Genomic DNA, 18,931 nt, shown 5'->3' on the forward strand with positions numbered 1-18,931 from the left:
GTTTAGACTTTTGGCTTCCATGACCTCAAGAGGAAGCCACCAACATGACTTTCATGGCCCTTGAGGGATGAGGATCAAACAAAGTGGTTATGGAGCTGCTCAAAATGGTTATTGGGTAGTAGATGATCAAAACTTGTGATTGGAGATCTAACAAATTTCCTTGAACTCAAATAAGAAAATGGAGGCTTTGTTACCTTTGGAGACAATGCTAAAGGAAAAAAATTTGATACTAGTAAGGTTAGTAATGCTCAATCTATTATTATTTAGAATAGTTAAATTGTTTATGGATTGAAGCATAACTTAGTATTAGTCGATTTTTGTAATATATGAATCATCAAACTATGGTTAAAAATAACACATCTATATCATTTATTGGGCATATACATTCAAGTATTTTTATAATAAATTTTAATGACCTTATATTAAATAATGTAAAATGTCTATTCACGACAAATGTAGGAAGTTAGTTATGGCATAAAAAACTTAGGCATGTTAGTATGAACCACCTATCAAAGGTAATCAAACTTGATATTGTAAAAGGTTAACCAAAGATAAAGTTTGAGAAGGATAGATGTGTGATCCATGTCAATAATTAAGGTAAACAAGTTAGAACTTTCAAATAAAAGAATGTACTTACAACATCTAGGAGTCTTGAATTACTACACATGGACCTTTTTTGATCCTCCATTAATTCTGTAAATGATCTTTATACAAATTACAAAAAATCCCAACACTAAATGATCTTTATACAAATGTTTTGTGTAAATTCTATCCTTGACTGTTGAGTTTGTATTTTTACTTTTACTAGATTGGGTCTAGGTAGTATGTTTCTTCCTTTTCATTTAAATAAATTTGTATCGGGCATTCATAATAACTCATTATAATCATTGAGATAAAACCTTCCATTAAATATTCAGACAACTCATGTTTCTAACTATAAGTTGAATCTTAAATATCGATTTAATTATTTTATTTCTTAGGTGGAGAGTTGTGATTTTTTTTTTTTTTTGAAGGAGATGGCTTAAATGAAACTAGTGTTAAAAAGAGAGTCAAAGAGCATTGATTTGATTTGATGTTGAAATCGTTTATCGTCTCATATATGCACATGAGGCATCCGACACTCCTTTTTATTAGTCAATCACTGTTAGAACACAAAAATGAGTCTACTTACTGTGGATCTTCATTTGACGGCATTTTTATCATGTGAATTTTTTTTTTTATAATTATCTTAATTAAAGAAAAGGTTTATCGAGTTCTTGATGAAAATGAAGTCGCATAACCCTCATACTCTAAAAAATTATTTTTCATTCTTCAACTATGTGTGGATGGATGAAGAAAAAAATCAAAGCAAAAACCATACTATTCTGTCAAAAAGCTGGAACTGGGGCACATGGGAAGCCAAATTCCGTAGAGTAGAGTGAATCCAATTTTAAAGAAAAATAACAATTATCCAAACAGCAGGACAACCTTCCCAACATCAGATAAGACCTGCTGCTATTGTGGATCATGATGACAAATTGGAACTGCAGTAACTTCAGAAAAATTGTCATGGCCAGAACAACCAATATGTCTAGACCTCCTCCTTGTATCTGATGTCCATTTAAAAACCCACAAGCACCTCACTGTCCTTATGGGGAACACAACTAGTTGTATGTAATGACAACAAAGCAAACATTTGGGATGAACAGCAAAGCAAACATGGCAATATTGAACACTGCTTCACTGAGTTGATATGCTAAGCTAAATGAAAAGCAAATGAGTAGAGTCAAATCATAGAATACGGAGCTCAGCTTTCTATTACTAGCTTATGCAGGTTCATATAAACACTCGGCAAAAGATCCATAGCTTTCGAATGTGTAGTAAAGATCTGGTTTGACTTTTGGTTATTTTCTAATAACTTGTAAGAAAAAGAAATAAAACTAATAATAATAATAATAATAAATGGGGGAAAACTGATAAACTTGAGTGTAGCAACGCAATTGAAAAAAGAAACCAGCCTTCCAAGATCCGAAGAATAGCCTAACTTAGAGGTGTCAAAAGGGCCGGGCGGCCCGGGCTTTGGCCCGGCCTGTTACTGTTCATACGGGCCGGGCCGGGTGGGCCAAAGAAATTGGGCCCACGGCCCGGCCCGTCTAAGGGCCCGGCTCGTGGCCCGTTGGGCCCTTATGGGCCAGGCCCATGAGGCCCTTATGGGCCAGTAAGGCCCCTACTCATTTTTTTTTTAATTTTGTTATTATTTAGTAATTATTGATATTGGATATTAAAAAATTTAATTTCACAATATATATAAATAATAACCATCAATTAATTTATTTAAAATTTTTAAGTTAGATTTTTTATATATTTAAATTATAAATAAACATTTTCCTTTTTATATGTACATTATTTTTCATATCAATTCACAAGAAAAATTATAAGGTATATAAAATAATAAAATAATATTTAAAACTTAAGAATTAAGATAGAAAATATTTTAAAAAGAAACAAATTAATTTTTATATATGTATATATTATATGTATTATTTTTAAAAAAATTATTTAAAAAAAAAGAAAAAAAAAGGGCCGGGCCCCCCGGGCCCGGCCCGTTAGGCCCTGTGGGCTAAGGGCCCGGCCCGACCCTCTAGCCCACGGGCTGGCCCGGCCCCTTTGTAGGGGGGCCGTGGGCCGGGCCGGGCCCTATCAATGATAAAAGGGCCCGGGCCCAGCCCGGCCTTTTAGTAAAAGGGCCGGCCCGGCCTGTTTAAAAAGCCCGTGGGCCGACTCAGGCCGGGCCGGCCCGGCCCTTTTGACACCTATAGCCTAACTGGGGGTGGGGGGTTTCTGCTCAAATGGTTACTTAGCATAGAATACCATCGCTTATTATTTCACAATCATACTGGTCAAAACAAAATTTTATTTTTTTACTGTAAACAAGTAGTGGGCAAACCATTTGTCTATTCTTTCCTATACAGTATAACCCTTAAGATGCTAACCTTTTCAGTAAGAAATCCAAGTGTACAGAGCAAGGTTAAATTATCAATCCTGCCAAGCTACCACAATAAAATGGCAACCTTGAGCTTTTATCAACTTCAAGTTTTAAAAATCTAGAGGGCTGCAAACACTCTGCTTTTCAGCTAAAATGGAACAGAGCATGAAACTTGGCCGGAGATGATGACTGGACACATAGAGTTGATTTGTCAACAACTGGAAGCACGAGTTCTTGGATGCTTTAAAAACTGAAGTTGTTTCCACCTAACGATAGGATGTGGGGTGTAAACATTTGGGATTTCATATTTGTCTTTACGCAGGCATTTGGAAAGTATTGGAATACGTGCCACTTATGGAATGTAAAACAGGTGACAGCTTCAAGAGGAGGCGAAAGACCTATATTTAGATGAAATATAAACACACAGATTGGGCCTATCAATTAACATAAGTTGAAGACAAATCAGAGCTATATCTATTATTTGGAGAATATAAATCTGCCACTTTATCATTTATCTAAATTCTTGCTAATTCCATGCGTGTGTAATGGATCTGTCAATCTCAACTGAAATTTATTAAAAAAGGTACTAGACACGAGATTAGAATCTGTATGATTGTTGGCAAAGATATAGATCAGTAAATACTTATCGGAATAAAGAGATAAAATATCTGTACATTCTTGTAAGAAAAAACATAATGTAATAAATGAAAAAATATGAAGTTAGAACAGGATAAATTTGCCTCATTCAATTGAGAAAGTTATATTATTTTGATGTGACAATGATAATAATGCCTTACATGTGAATATTTTAGCATTCTAGCAAAATTAGGGCAACAACTAGAATTACTTGTGCAAAAGTGCTAACAAATACTGTGGAGAAAATGATCCAAGTCTTCATGACTAGACGTTCTTAGAACTAGTTCATCCCCCTCCTCCCCCTTAATCCAAATAAAATATGTGTGTGTGTGAGGGCTTATAGCATCATTAAGGATGCACCTCAAATATTACTTGTTAAAAATATGAACAAATTTTTTTTCACTATTGCAGGAAGTAGACGGTTAAAATTTGTGGGAAAAGCCAAAAAAAGAACACACACAACAGAAAAATCCAGGAACATGCAAGCTACAAGGCACGAGACCTCATTCAATGACAAAAAGGGGGGAATAATTTATAGTAATACGACACAAGAAAGCTATTAAAAACTGCCAAGCTCCAGTAACAGAATGTGTTAAAGAGGGATAGATTATTGTACGGACCTCACTTTTGTCATAATTGACAGAAACTACCTCTGCTCTTTGGCCTCTACTCTGAATCTTGTTTGAGTATTTGGCAGCTTGAGCTTTCACCATAAGACCAAGTAATGGTGTATGGGTATGACACAATGGAACAATAAAAAAGAAGAAAGAGAGGTTCTTGTAGCCATTCAGATCCGTTTAAACCTATATGGTATTAGCTTGATTATCACTTCAAATGCAATGATTTCAGAAAACCAAGGGGAGCTTTCACCATCAGACCAGTAATGGTGCCCCTAGTATGACACAAGTGAACAATAGAAAAGAGAGAAGAGAGGGTCTTGTAACCATTCAAATAAGTTTGAAATATAGTTTTAGCTTAAATTTTCACTTCAAATTCAATAGCTGCAGAAAACAAAGGGAAATAAGGCATAAGCTATAGAGAAGCTCAACTAAGCCACGACACTTTCCAAAAAATAAATTGATTATGTTCTCCTTATATGATTCTTAGAGTTAAGGCCATGAGCTTCAACTGCTTGATCTATCCAAGTTGGACAACTTTTTGATGAACTGGCACTAAACTAAAACCCATCAAATTCAACTAATTGGAGACATCGACAATAGGTCAATTCATTTCTCTTGGGTCATCAAATTCAAGTCATACTCCTTCATGGCCTGATATAAGAAAAGCCATTTATATTGAACACAACAAATAACATCATTGTTTCTTGGATAGTACCCGATTTTTGTTGGTTTTCACTAAACATTCTTGTTAGTAAAAAATACGGTGCAACAAAATGATACCACTAGAAGCCTTGTGCTATAGAATATTAATTGCATTTTGTACTATACACCATCTCTAATTAAGTGCCTTCGATTACTCTAAACTGTTTTGTACCTCAATTTAAAAAATAAAAGAGAACAAAAAATCCAGCTTTAGCTTAATTTGATTATTGATTGTTTCGCATAATGAAATCAACACACAACAACCATTACCTGTTCTCTCATCAGAGTAGGGGAGAATCGATCAGAATTTTATTGGAACAATCAGCACCGCACACATACAAAATGCCAGCCCTAAAACCAACTCAACAACCACTAGCAATTCAACGACAAAACATCATTGTTTACGATATTACATGAGTGTATCTAGGATATACGCACAAACAATACACTGAGATTATGAGAATTACATCCATTGGTGGCTCGAAAAATACCTCCTCAGTGATCTTGAGCAGAGACCTATCTGTAATCACTACAAAGAAGCCACACTGAGAACACATCAAACCCTAGTTTTGATCGGATTGTTGATTGATGTGAGAAGGGAGTTACATTGGACGGAAGAGCAGGCTGCACGGGAGAGGATCAAGACTCCTAGGACACAAACGACGAGGCCCAACCCCATTGTGCAATGGCCAGTGAGATCTCCGAGAATTGATCATACCAACAGTGGAGAAAGAGATGAAGATAATGTCACCCGCTGAACCTAACTCGATTTACGATTTTATTTACTCACCCCTCGAGTAATGGTAGAATTCACAACATCGATAGGTTTCTGTCTAGGTTGCACAGAAATGAAAATGGAGAAACAACATTTTTCAAAGTTGAGCCGAGCTTTATTGCAGACGTCAGTGAGGTATTCTTCAAAGTTCAGGAAGACGGTGAGGTGACATTGATAGAACAACAATTGGAGATGAATCTTCAAATTCAATTTACAAGTTGACATCTCAATCATTAAACTCAATTGTAGGGATGTGTTGAACTATGTGAAAATCTTCTCCTTCGTTGTCATGTACCACTTGAACCCTATCTTGGAATGCTCTAGGCATGCCATAAATTACTAGATGCTTCAAGTTGGAGATGAATTTTAATCCATTAGGAATCTTCTTCAACTTCTTGCATGAATAAATCATTAACTCAGAGAGATTAGGCATGGCTCCCTCATCCACTCTCCATTCCTCTAAATTGAGCATATTACTGAGGAAAAGTTTATGGAGACGAGGAAAACCACCAATTGAGCAAAAAACTTCTTTTCCCACAAAAGCATTAAGCAAAGAGAGCAACCTTAAGTTAGGCAGCATCTCCAAAGTTGGCATAGGATCATCCTCAAGTAAAGAGTGGAACAAGCATATATTCACAAGGGATGGAGACAATGGATAGTTTGATAGCTTACCAACAATGGTTCCCTGTATCGTCAATCCAGCAAGTTGATCATATGTGACAAATTTTCTTAGGAGGCTTATTCTTTCATCCTTCCAAGAATCATCAATTTTAACATAAAACGATGCGATTTGCAGCCAATGCTTGTGGTTAAATAAGTAGTCATTGATCATTGCTAGGTTATCATCAAGTTTTTCATTCAAGTATGCCCCAAATAGTTCCCTGAGATTGGATAACTTTAAGAGCCCTTTGGTGTCAACCTTATCTGAGTCAAAGTTTTCTAATGTTTCCAATTTGCTTAAACTATCTATTCGCAACTTACCTTTTGTATGTAAAAGCACACAGTGGGGAAGATAAAGATGCACCAATCCTTCCATCTTCCATAACACATTTGGCACTATAATCCCCGCATCATTTCGCAAGTCAAGTGTTTGCAAATATCTTAGGTTCCCTAATGATGATGGCAACTTTCTGAAAGCAGTATTTGCTAATCCCAAGTACCTTAAAAGGATAAGATTTCCTATTTCTTTTGGTAACTTTTCTTGGCCAATATCATCACGTTGCATATCCTCAAGTTCTAGAACTCTCAAAAATTTGAAATGCTTGCAAAGATATATTAAATGCAATTGCAGCCCCACACCGCAGACTAAGAATTTAATCATCCTTATTCCCTGAATCCTCTCTTCTTGTCCAAGACGATTAATATTTGTACCATAATCCAAATAGATAATGAGTCTGTGTATTGTATTACTACCACTACTGCTAGTCAATGATGCATCCATAGAGGAAAAAGAGGGTTGCACTTGCTGATTTGAATGTCTATAATCATTAATCTTAAAAAAATTCTCTTCTTTTGCCTTCAACAAACATAAATCTCGAACAAGATCATGGAGTCGACATTTCATGAACCTTCTATGTTTTATGGGTGTTAGGAAATCCTCTTCTAGTGTCACTCGAACCATATACCTTTGTGCGAGTTCACTCAAGCAATGTATTGCCACATCCATACTTGTTTCTTCTTCTCTGGTTTTTTTATGCTCCTTTGATTCTGGTACAATACCTTCAGCTATCCATAATTGACATAAGTTCTCTACTTCTATGTCATAATCCTCTGGATAGTGTCCCAAATAAAGAAAACATGCTTTCAGCTGATAAGGCAATTCATGATAACTTATACTCAACACCCCTAATATTCTTCCATATTGTCCTCCTCCATACAATTTACCTTCATTCATTAGATGTGAATTAACATTTTCATACACCTTTTGCCACTCGCTCAAGGTATATTTTGTTGCTAGAAGACCCCCAAGCACAACAATGGCAAGTGGTAAGCCCCCACATTGTCTTGCCATTTTCATTCCTAACTCTTCCATCTTTGCATCAATTTGAGAATCTGCAATAGAACAAAAATCAAAATTACTTAATTGTGCACAAGAACTTGATTGTCTTGTTTTAATTAATTTGTCGAATAAACTACGGATTGTCATTTAACTAAGAGCTTTATTGATAATATTATAAAGATTTCTTTTTTCTTAACAGTTACTTTTTAGTAGCCCCTTAATGATACCAAATTGATGACCTTCCATCTATCTTGAACATTTTTCTCAACGCTCAAGGTATAGTGTTTATTATTAAATAATAAGTTCAATACATATGTACATAGTTCTATAAGCAAAATATTAGAGAGTATCAAATGAAAATGAATGGCATTTACATAGATGCATAAAAAATTGGTTTTTTTGTTTTTGTTGTTGTTGTTGTTTTTTTTTTTTTTTGTTTTCCAACTATAACGAGAGGAAAGAATGAGTTCAATGAAACAGAGATTACCAAGCCAAGAAGAAAACTAACCTGGATCCTCGGATGATCTTGGAAATGCTTTCTTGTGCAATAACTCCCAGCTATCTTTATCATCAAATAATTCTGGTTCGTGAATGATGCCAAACGAATCTGTATATTCAGCTACGTTCCTAGAACGGCTAGTAAGCAGTATTTTACTTCCTCCCTTTCCACTTGGGAATGCACACTTTATGATGTCCCAGACCTCAGTAGACCATACGTCATCAAGAACCACCAAGCATTTTCTATTCTTCTGGATTTTAAACAGTTGCCTAACCAACTCTTCATCTCTCATGCTCTTAATTTCTCCCTTCTGCTCAGGCATCAGGTCGGTTAAGAGTCTTTGCAAGACATCCTCTTTTCTCCATTGTTGTGAAATGGTAGTCCATCCAAACCTGTCAAAATGATGCCTAATGGTCTGGTGATGATAAACCTCACGAGCAAGAGTGGTCTTTCCTAGCCCGCCCATGCCACAAATTGAAACAACTCGACATTGGTTATCATCACGCATCAATTCTGCCACCAATTTTCTTATATCTTCTTGAAATCCAGCAAAATCCTCTTCAATATAGTGGGAATATGTCCGTCTAAGTAAGAATTGTGTGTTGTGCACAGAATTTGAGCCTTCAATTTCCCTTAAATGATTAACACCGTAAGTATCTAGACTGGTAGTGAGATTAGCGATCTTGACTTTGATCTCACCAATCTCCAGTCCGACCTTGTGAAAGTTTACACCTATATAAACGCTAACGCATCTTATGAATCTAATAGAACAAAAACGAAAGACTCAAATATATGAAGTTGAATGATTTTGAATTACCTTTGCTGAAGATGCAAACAAATCTTCGCACCATGTTACGCAAGCCTCCGGATCGGCTACTCCTAGACGCAACTTTGAGGACAAAAGCATCGAGGACGTTCTCTACTTTGTAAGCGAGCTCTCTAATTTCCCCAATCCAATTACGAACCCTATTGTCCGTGTACTGAATGTTATCAGCATCTCTGAGGAAACTCTGCATTCGTTTGAGCTCTGTTTGAAGATCCTCCACTTGACCTCTCACTCCGCGTAAAAACTTCGTTTCTTCAATCAACAGATTACTGATTCTTGCCACGGCCAAGGACACAACAGCTTCCGCCATTATTGATGGGCGATGAGATCGAGTGCGTTTGATGCTACCTTGGAAGATCTGGTTGTGCTTCTCTCAAACTCGAATGATTGAGGCGCTGCCTTTGCCTTTTCTGAATTCTTTTATGTCCTCAACAGCATTATTTGTATTCTATCACGAAGTCAACAAGTCAACTGTACTCGTGGAACAGCCTTAACATAATTATTATAGTTAAAATATGAAAACATTAAAGTATTTTAAAGGACAAAACTATCTTTCCTTAAACAGCCTACCAACCGAAGATTAACTTAACCACGCCAGGGTTCAACCCGTAAGTAAAGAACACATGGCATGGATCTGGCAAGAAACCCCACTCAAATCATCCCTTGCGCAATTTACAGAACTTCTTAGATAGCAGGTATACCAGTAACTCTTTTCTTACTCGTTATTATGCTCATTCTCTAATTATCAAATACTCGTTATTATGCCCATTCTTTAATTATCAAATACTAACTTGACCATCGAAACATACACCATGGAAAAATAATCCCTAAGCTTACAAAGCTTGTCATGTACCACTCGTGTAATACCCAGGCTATAAATGGAAATTAATGAAATGTATAAATGGAACTATTGGAAAAAAATGAGGCTTTAGGGTACACTATCGCAGTCTTAAGCGACCGAATCGATCAGAGGGAGTACCTCGGACATTAGATAGCCAAGGAAAATGAAATGGTATCGACAAGTAATACGCATTATGATTTTAGGTGATGAAAGAAGTTGGATCAGGAACAGTTTTCGGTACAACTATCGACCGGACTGAGAAAATCGAATCGACGTAAGGAATATTCAAAAAGTCAATGGAGTGTCTTGAGGACTTAGATTTTATGTATGAAACAACCCTTGAGCGATTTTAGGTCGAAACGAAGAGATTTAAGGTCAAAATGATCAATCGGGCCTGAGTGTAATTTTCTAAATTTACTCGAGGGAGATCAAAACGATAATTTTTTGGGAATTTCAAGGGAGAAACGAAGAGTACTAAACATGTGGAACTTAGTGGTATATTTGGATAGTTTGGGGGGTCAAGGAAAAGGGCCGAAATGACAATGGAAGAAATAAGGGGGCTGAAGTGTAATTTAGCAAAACTTCAAGTGTGAACGCACAAGGAATTCAGCCGCTGCACTCCAACCTCACATGGAGGCCATTTCCGATGATGGGACAGCTGAGGGAGGGCTAGGGAAGGTCATATCTGGCCCTAGGAGGCTTGGGGACCAAGCCTTGGCCTTTGATTGGCTAAAAATCGTTCGAATTTTGCCTATAAATAGAAGCAAAGTGGCTGAGGGTTTTTGCAAAATGGAGCTTCAAATCGGAGGGGTTAGAGGTTGAATCAAAAAGAGTTGATAAGGGGCTATTGATCCTTGCATTTAGGAGAAGGATTCTAGAGCATTTGGGGTCGAATTGAGCATGTTTAAAGGCTGTTCGAAGCTTGCCAGAAAAATCAAAGCGGTCCGCCTCGCCGGACCTACAACTGCCCTTTTCGGGTGTTTTTCGGCTTGAAATTTATGCCATTGGGATCGAATCCTCAAGGGCTTTAAGAGAGTACCTTTTTCATAGCCATTAGAGTCGTCGCCGGTAGCCGGAATATTGGAGAAGACGGTGGCGCGTGAGCTGCACGTGCCACACATCACTTGCACCCACGCGCCAGGCACGTGCGAAGGGGCATTTTGGTAATTTTCCTTTCAGAATTTTAATTGAATGATTTTAGGATTTATTATGTGGAAAAATTGGGAAAAACGTTTGAGAAAATAATTATTCTGGAATTATCGAGGTGGAAATTGGGAGAAAAATAGAGGAAATTATGGAGAAATTGAGGAAAATGGATTTTGATGCTCTTTAAATTAAATATGATGTTTAGGGAGTGTCGTGGCTTGAGGTTGAATATAAGTATGAGTATTTGCGATTTAGCACGCAAAACGAGGTCGTGCACGAGGATCGAGGCAATCCATATACGTTCAGGTGAGTGGTTTGATTCTAATCTTACTTTGTCTTGAAAATGTGTTGGAGTGTGTGTAATGGGTTTAGGTGAGCGGTTTTACCCTCCCGAACTTAGGGCACACGTGATTGAACCAGTTCTAGTGAGCGGTTATACCCTCAAGAACTTGGGTTGTTTTGCAAAGGCGTTTTACTTATGTACATGTGGCTTCATTTGCATATTGAACATGTGGTATATTGCATCAACTGTTTTTACTTTCAAAAGAGTCGGTGCATGGTGTGTGATTTTCATATCATCGGGGCATTGGTTTTCATGTCCTTGTTATGTCCTTGGGGGTTGGGACGGGGTCTTCTTGAGAATGGGACAAGGTTAATTCAGGTGAACGAGTGACACGGTAGGGCACTCGAGGATTAAGTATGTCGTGGTAAGGTCAACCCCAACGGTGTGTGGAATGGATTTTCCACTGGAGATTGAGTATGTTAGGGAGATTTCTCAAGTTAGACGTGTTGCATGTTGTCGTGTCTGTATATGTCATGCTCGTGTGTCTTTCATGCATTTAGTATACTGTTTCATGCCATCACTTAGATGTTTTATCATCTAATATGGGTTATACCCCTGGAACATTCAAACGTTCCAGCCAGGGACTGTTGCGAGGGCAAGGACGTGGCCAGTTGAGACCGGCAGTGTTTAGCTTGCTAGTCATTGTATCATTTTGAAAGCTTTAGTATGTATTTTGGTTGTGTATGAACGGTAGTATGATAATGTTGTCATCATTTGGTAGTTTTGTAATAAGTGTTTCGGTGTAGAAACACCTTGTATGAACTTGTGGTAGGTCACGGTATTTGATGTTAATGTACCTGCTGCGCTATAATATGTCTCGTTTAGTTGTCAAGATTATTGATCTTGTTAGTTAAACGGGCAAGACTGGGGTTCTCGGTATTCGTTATCTGCATGTGAAGATTGTTCTTAAAATCACCACGTGTGATGAACTTGGAAAAAAAAAAAGATTCCCAGAAATACCCTTATAGTGACACACTTGACGAGGCAGGGTGTTACAACTCGAACCCTATATTGGAATGCTCTAGGCATGTCTGCAATTACTAGACACTTCAAGTTGGAGATGAATTTTAATCCATCAGGAATCTTCTTCAACTCCTTACACGAAGAAATCAATAAGGTAGAGAGATTAGGTATGGGTCGCTCCTCCACTCTCCATTCCTCTAAATTGTGTATATCCTAGAGGGAAAGATCTTGGAGACGAGGAAAACGACTAATTGAGCAAAAAACTTCTTTTCCCACAAAAGCATTAAACAAAGTGAGCAACCTTAAGTTAGGCAGCATCTCCAAAGTTGGCATAGGATCGTCCTCAAGTAGAGAGTTGGTCAAGGATAAATTCACAAGGGATGGAGACAACAGATAGTATGATAGCTTAGCAACAATGGTTCCTCGTTTCATCAATTCAGCAAGTCGATTATATGTGACAAATTTTTTTAGGAGGCTTATTCTTTTATCCTTACAAGAGTAATCAATTTGAACTTCAAATGATGTGAATTGCAACCGATGCTTGTGGTGAAATAAGTAGTCGTTGATCATTGCTAGGTTATTGTCAAGCTTTCCATTCAAGTATACCCTAGATAATGCCCTGAGATTGGATAACTTTAAGAGCCCTTTGGCGTCAACCTTATCTGAGGTAAAGTTTTCTAATGTTTCCAATTTTCTTAAACTATCTATTAGCAACTTACCTTTTGTATGTAAAAGGCCGCAGTATGGAAGATAAAGATGCATCAATCCTTCCATCATCCATAACACATTTGGCACTATAATCTCCACATCAGTTTGCAAGTAAAGTGTTTGCAAATATCTTAGGTTCCCCATTGATGATGGCAACTTTTTGAACTTAGTACTACTTAATCCCAAGTAGCTCAAAAGGATTAGATTTCCTTTTTTTTTTTTTTGGTAACTCTTCTTGACCAAGAACAGAAGGTTGCATATACTCAAAATCTAGAGCTCCAAAAAATTTTAAATTCCTGCAAGGATGGATTAATTGCAATTGCCTTTACACACTGCAGAGTAAGAATTTAATTATCCTAGTCCCCTGAATCCTCTCTTCTTCTCCAAGATAATTAATATTTGTATCATAATCCCAATAGATAATGAGTCAATGTATTGTATTACTACTGCTATTGCTTGTTAAAGATGCATCCATAGAGGAAAAAGAGGGTTGTACTTGCCAATTTGAAGGTCTATAATCAATGATCTTAACAAAATTCTCTTCTTTTGCCTTCAACAAACATAAATTTCGAACAACATCATGGAGTCAACAATAAAACAACATCATGGAGTCAACAATAACTGAACCTTGTATGTTTTATGGGTTGTTGAGCCGAGCAAAAGACTTAAACAAAACAGATTACAAAAATGACTACCTTAGAATCCAAAAGCTTCGATAGAACAGAAAAAATATTAACCACACTTACGCAATCAAAAACGCAAGAAAAATAGAATGTAAAGAAGAACAAAAATAGAAAGAGGACACAACAAATTTATCGTGGTTCACCCGAATGGGCTACGTCCACATTGAGCTCAGGAAGAAAGAGCTCACTGCACTATTTCGAGTAGGGTTACAAAGATCTGAACATACAAACTGTACATCAATGGTTCTTCTAACAAAATAGCCTTACAATCATTAAATACAGATTAGAAGAAAACCTAAGAACCAGAGATTACAACGAGAATAGAAAGCTACAAGAATGAAAGACAATGCTCACCTAAACAAAACCCTACACCGATCGATATTCCTTCTCCCCCATTTTCTTTTCTGTGATTTCTTTCGTCTACTTACCATCCCGAGGCACTATTGTATTTATATGAGAATTGGGTGGTTGAGATTAAACCAGATAAAGGGAGCATCGACGGCCATAGCTTGATCATAGATCACGATTAACAGAAGGGCCAAATGACAGATAAAGGCGTCGGGCAGAGGGATGCATCGTTGATGGTTTCCAAGTGGCCTTCCATTAGTCGTCCAAAATGGCAGCTGAGGTTGCCAACTTTGCCCTCCAATCAAGATGGCACCATTTCTTGATGCTTCACACACAACATGGGTGTTGGGTAATCCTCTCCTAGTGTCACTTAATCCATATACCTTTGTGTGAGTTCACTCAAGCAACGTATTGCCACATGCATACCTATTTCTTCTTTTCTGGTTTGTTGATGCTCCTTTGATTCTGGTACACTACCTTCAAGTATCCATAATTGACATAATTTCTCCACTCCTATGTCAAAATCTTCTGGATAGTGTCCCAAATAAAGAAAACATGTTTTTAGTTAATAAGGCAATTCGTGATAACTTAAACTTAACACCCCTAATATTCTTCCATATTGTCCTCTTCCATACAATTTACCTTCATTCATTAGATGTGAATCAACATTTTCCTACCCATTTTGCCACTCCCTCAAGGTATATTTTGTTGCTAGAAGACCCCCAATCACAACAATGGCAAGTGGTAAGCCCCCACATTGTCTTGCCATTTTCATTCCTAACTCTTCCATCTTTGCATCAATTTGAGAATCTGCAATAGAACAAAAATCAGAATTACTTGTGTACAACAAACTTGATTGTCTTGTTTTGATTTATTTGTTGTATAAACTATTAATTGTCATTTAACTAAGAGCTTTATTGATAACATTATAAAGATTTCTTTTTCTTTAACAGTTACTTTTTAGTAGCCTTTCATATCTTTTTTTGTTAAAGGTTGGAAATACATTTTGAAAGTACTATTTTATCCTCTTACATGTCATCTTTGAGGTTTGTCAAATGGTTTGGTCCATTTCAAATTCATTTGTTCAGAATTTAAGTCTGAAGTTGTCTCCCAAATTGTTTTCCATGTCTTGGCATTTATTTGGGCAAAAATCAAAAACCACCCTCGAGATTTTAAGAAACTACTAAGACACCCTTACACTTTTGAAAAATTATATTTTCCACCCTATCAAAAGATTATTAACTTGAAGTGTAATGGCGTGATGTCAGTGTGAGGGAAAAACTGTCTTTTTCACCTCTGGCACGTTTGAACCTGGGGTGTACTTGGCGCCGACCTCATCACTTCTCTTACGTCTTCCAACGCTCCTATCATATCGTATATTGTTGCGTAAGAAGCATATCTCTCCTTTAGCTCAGGACTCGTTGCCGATTTAACTAGGGATCGAGCCAGCTTCAACATTTTCTCGGCGTTGGCTTCCGACAAACGGATGGCGATCTCAGCCAGGCCGCAGATATCTGCAGTTACGCTGCGAGGATTGACTTTCAAAGCTTGCGTGTAAAAGTTAGGGCCTATCGTCTTGGAGCAAATACATTTAAGATAGGCTTCTGTGGATGTGCAATTGGCAACGATGCATGAAAGCACTAGCAACATTGGGAGCAAGGAGACTTCTTCATCTGCCTTCGCCTTTGCATTTTGCTAGGATCGGATTTCTCATACCCGTCTACAAATCTCTCACTCCCCATATCCGTTTTGCTCGCAAACACTGCCTACTGCTCGTTGTCGTCGCCTCCATCGCCTTCACCTTCGTCGCCACTCGCAAACGCTGCTTCTTCGGTGGTCAACATCTCTTCTTTTTTGTTCCTGTGATTTGTTGCTTTTTTATGAAAGTTTATGTTTCATTCTTTTATTTTGCTTCTTACTGTGTTTTTATGTTGTGATGTGTATTTATGTTGCTTTTCCGATGGCTCATGTTTAGAAAGTTTCTTTTCTTTTTTGTTCCTGTGATTTGTTGCTTCTTACTGTATTTTTATGTTGTGTTGTGTTTATATATGTTCTTACTATGAGATAAAAAAAATTGATTTATCAATAATATTATGTTTTTATTGATTTGTCATATTTGTCTTTTGGTATGGGTCATGATCTTGCTCTTCAAATATGGCCATGGTTGTGTTGTATTTACTGGTAATAAATTCACATTTTATCAAGGGACGGAAAATGAGATTTTTAGAAAATTTTGTTTGGGAAATACAAGGTTTTATCATTCTTTTATGAGATAATGGCACCTAGTTTGGATGTTAGGTATATACTATTCTGAATTTTTTTGTATTCTTATGCAGGCCAATGGGGTTATTACGACTGAAAGTGACTTTCTTAGGGGAATTATATGAAATGCCCTTGGTAAATTTCGAATGTATTAGTTTGATTATGTTAATTAGAAATGTGAAGAACCTGGCTCTTGGTGATGGATTAGATGGGGATGATATGTGCAAAGTATTTGTCAAATTACCTTGGGAAGATGACAAAGTGGAGGTTATGACAGATATGCAATTTTTGAGGATTTTTAATGAGCATAGAGAACGTGGTTTTAAAACTGTGGAGGCTAACATAGAATGGACACCTATTCAAGTTGAAAAACCCGTCCCTTCGCTACCATTTACTGAATTAAGTGATTATGACCATGACGTGGAAGAATATACTGATGGGAACAATGATACTGATAACGAAAGTGGTGAAAGTGAAGAATTAGCTGAGAAATGTAGTGATAAAGAAGATGGTGACACTGAAGTTTTTCAAGAAAAAGAATCTCAAAATGTCCATCAGCGTGAGGATTGGGACCATGATCCCAATGAAGAATTCGAGTGGAGTGATAATGAGGGTGGTAAACAGAATGGGGATGATTCCGAAAGAGAGGCTGATGAAGTTCAAAATGAGGAAGATTAAATTAATAGTAAGGGTGAGGTTTTGTCTGACTGCAATGATGACTCTGAGGTTGAATTTGAAATTGATGTGGAAGATTCAATTGCCACAAGAGTTGATAGACATATAAAAGGAAGAAAATAGTAGTTAAGTACTAATGGGAAAGTCATGTTAAAGGAAAGAGATGCATTTAGTGATGTCTATGAGTTCAGAAAGGTCCTAAAAGATTATGTCATACAGGAAGGATTTAATATCAAAAGGGTAAAAAATGAGAAAGTAAGGATGACATGTGTGTGTGCTGCACAGGGATGCAATTAGAGGATTCATGCATCCCAACTTAGAGATGGATGCACATTTCAAGTTAAAAAGTATAGAAGCAAACACTCATGTGTTAAGGCAAACAAATGTCTTGAAGCAAGTAGTACATGGATTGCTCAAAGGTACTTGTCAGTATTGAAGAACAATCCTAATATGCTAATAGATGTCTTGAGGGATCTACTGAAGCAAAATTATGGTGTTGTAGTGTCAAGGCTAAAGCTATAAAGGGCCAAGCAAAAAGCAACAGTACTAAGTGGTGGTGATCACATCAGGGGATATAAAAAGTTGCATCACTACTGCCACATTTTAAAGACTAAGAATCCTGGTTCAATAGCAATGTCCAAGGGTTACAAGCCACATGTTGAGAAGTTACATCACTTCCAAAGAATTTTCATATCTTTGTAGGCACAACAACAAGGCTATTTAATAGGGTGTAGACCTTTCATAGACATTGATGGTTGTTTTTTGAATGGGCCATATGGAGGGGTGCTACTTGCTGTTGTATCTGTTGATGCCAACAATGGGTTCTTCCCACTTGCAGTTGATGTATGTGAAGGAGAGAATTCAGAAAGTTGGGGGTGGTTTTTGGAGCTGTTAATGGATAGTGTGGGTGAGATAGAATCAAGGATAGTCATATGTATGACTGATAGACAAAAGGGGATATTGAATGCCCTTGCTAAGATATGGCCAAACTCACATGTCAAATATTGTGGTCGACATGTATATGCAAATATGAGAAGCAAGTTCCCTAGTTTGTTGTTGAGGTCTTTATTTTGGTCAGTTGCAAGGGCAACCAATATTGTCGATTTTAAGCAAGAAACGGAGCAAATTAAACAGTTAGATTCCAAGGCATGGGAATGTCTAAACAACATTCCTGCTAAGCATTGGTCACGATATGCTTTTAACATGGAATGCAAAGTGGACCATGTCACTAACAATAGCACTGAGTCCTTTAACTTATGGATTGAGTGTATTAGAGGAAAACCAATTCTTCAGATGTTAGAGGACCTAAGAAGAATGATCATGGAGAGGATTAGTAGTAGAAAACACAAAGATGAGATGTGGGAAAGTGATATTCCACCACCGGTGCAGAAGAGGTTGGATGACAATGCTACTAAAGGTAGACTTATGAGAGTGATATTTGGTAGGGCTAATGACTATGAGGTATTAAAGGAGACAGTGGTTGTAGTTGTCAACTTGTACGCTAAAAGTTGTGACTGTGGGATGTGGCAGTGCTCCGGTGTTCCTTGCAACCATGTTATGGCTATAATAATGAACATTAGAGAGGAATTTGGAAAATTTATAGATGTGCAGTTGAAGAAACACATGTACATCAACACTTATAGTGTGACCATCCATCCTATACCAAGATAGTCTGTTAGAATAGAGTGCTATGGAACACACCAAGAGGGGGGGTGAATTGGTATTTTAAAATTCTTTTGATAAATAAAGATGTCATCTATGAAGACCACAGCATAGTTAAACCTCAAGACATTGAAATGGCGTAATGAGGTATCAACCGTGTAAAGACAATCTCGCTTTGATAATGAAAAACACAAGAATGAAAAATAGAAAATCTTTTTCAATGAGGGATTTAAATATGTGAAACAAGTGAGAAATACAGGAATGCTTGAGAAGATAAA

General features: G+C 37.2%; 2 protein-coding genes and 1 pseudogene across 2 annotated transcripts; 1 reads left to right on the forward strand and 2 right to left on the reverse strand.

Annotated features, from left to right (window-relative positions):
• Nucleotides 1-5,212: 5,212 nt before the first annotated feature.
• On the reverse strand, nucleotides 5,213-9,441 carry LOC127810397 (probable disease resistance protein At1g58602). The gene is made up of 3 exons (XM_052349863.1): nucleotides 9,014-9,441; nucleotides 8,206-8,928; nucleotides 5,213-7,750 (listed from the first exon to the last, which is right to left on the reverse strand). Exons 1-3 carry the CDS (start codon nucleotides 9,330-9,332, stop codon nucleotides 5,925-5,927), a joined length of 2,868 nt encoding a protein of 955 aa, XP_052205823.1. The 5' UTR covers nucleotides 9,333-9,441; the 3' UTR covers nucleotides 5,213-5,924.
• Nucleotides 9,442-12,235: 2,794 nt separating this feature from the next.
• LOC127809353 (putative disease resistance protein At1g50180) lies at nucleotides 12,236-14,895 on the reverse strand (annotated as a pseudogene).
• Nucleotides 14,896-17,138: 2,243 nt separating this feature from the next.
• On the forward strand, nucleotides 17,139-18,662 carry LOC127809356 (uncharacterized). The gene is made up of 2 exons (XM_052348117.1): nucleotides 17,139-17,231; nucleotides 17,694-18,662. Exons 1-2 carry the CDS (start codon nucleotides 17,139-17,141, stop codon nucleotides 18,660-18,662), a joined length of 1,062 nt encoding a protein of 353 aa, XP_052204077.1.
• The last annotated feature ends 269 nt before the right edge of the window (nucleotides 18,663-18,931 follow it).

Source organism: Diospyros lotus, chromosome 9, assembly GCF_014633365.1.
Source record: "Diospyros lotus cultivar Yz01 chromosome 9, ASM1463336v1, whole genome shotgun sequence".
NCBI classification, from domain to species: Eukaryota; Viridiplantae; Streptophyta; class Magnoliopsida; order Ericales; family Ebenaceae; genus Diospyros; species Diospyros lotus.

Excerpts from the sequence above, each read along its gene's own strand:
- LOC127809356 (XM_052348117.1), top strand. The coding sequence starts at position 17,139 with ATGTTAAAGGAAAGAGATGCATTTAGTGATGTCTATGAGTTCAGAAAG. Across the intron at positions 17,232-17,693 it reads AAGGATTTAATATCAAAAGG|GCACAACAACAAGGCTATTT; the intron begins GTAAAAAATGAG and ends ATATCTTTGTAG.
- LOC127810397 (XM_052349863.1), bottom strand. The coding sequence starts at position 9,332 with ATGGCGGAAGCTGTTGTGTCCTTGGCCGTGGCAAGAATCAGTAATCTG. Across the intron at positions 8,929-9,013 it reads TGTTTGCATCTTCAGCAAAG|GTGTAAACTTTCACAAGGTC; the intron begins GTAATTCAAAAT and ends GCGTTTATATAG. Across the intron at positions 7,751-8,205 it reads AAGATCATCCGAGGATCCAG|ATTCTCAAATTGATGCAAAG; the intron begins GTTAGTTTTCTT and ends GTTCTATTGCAG.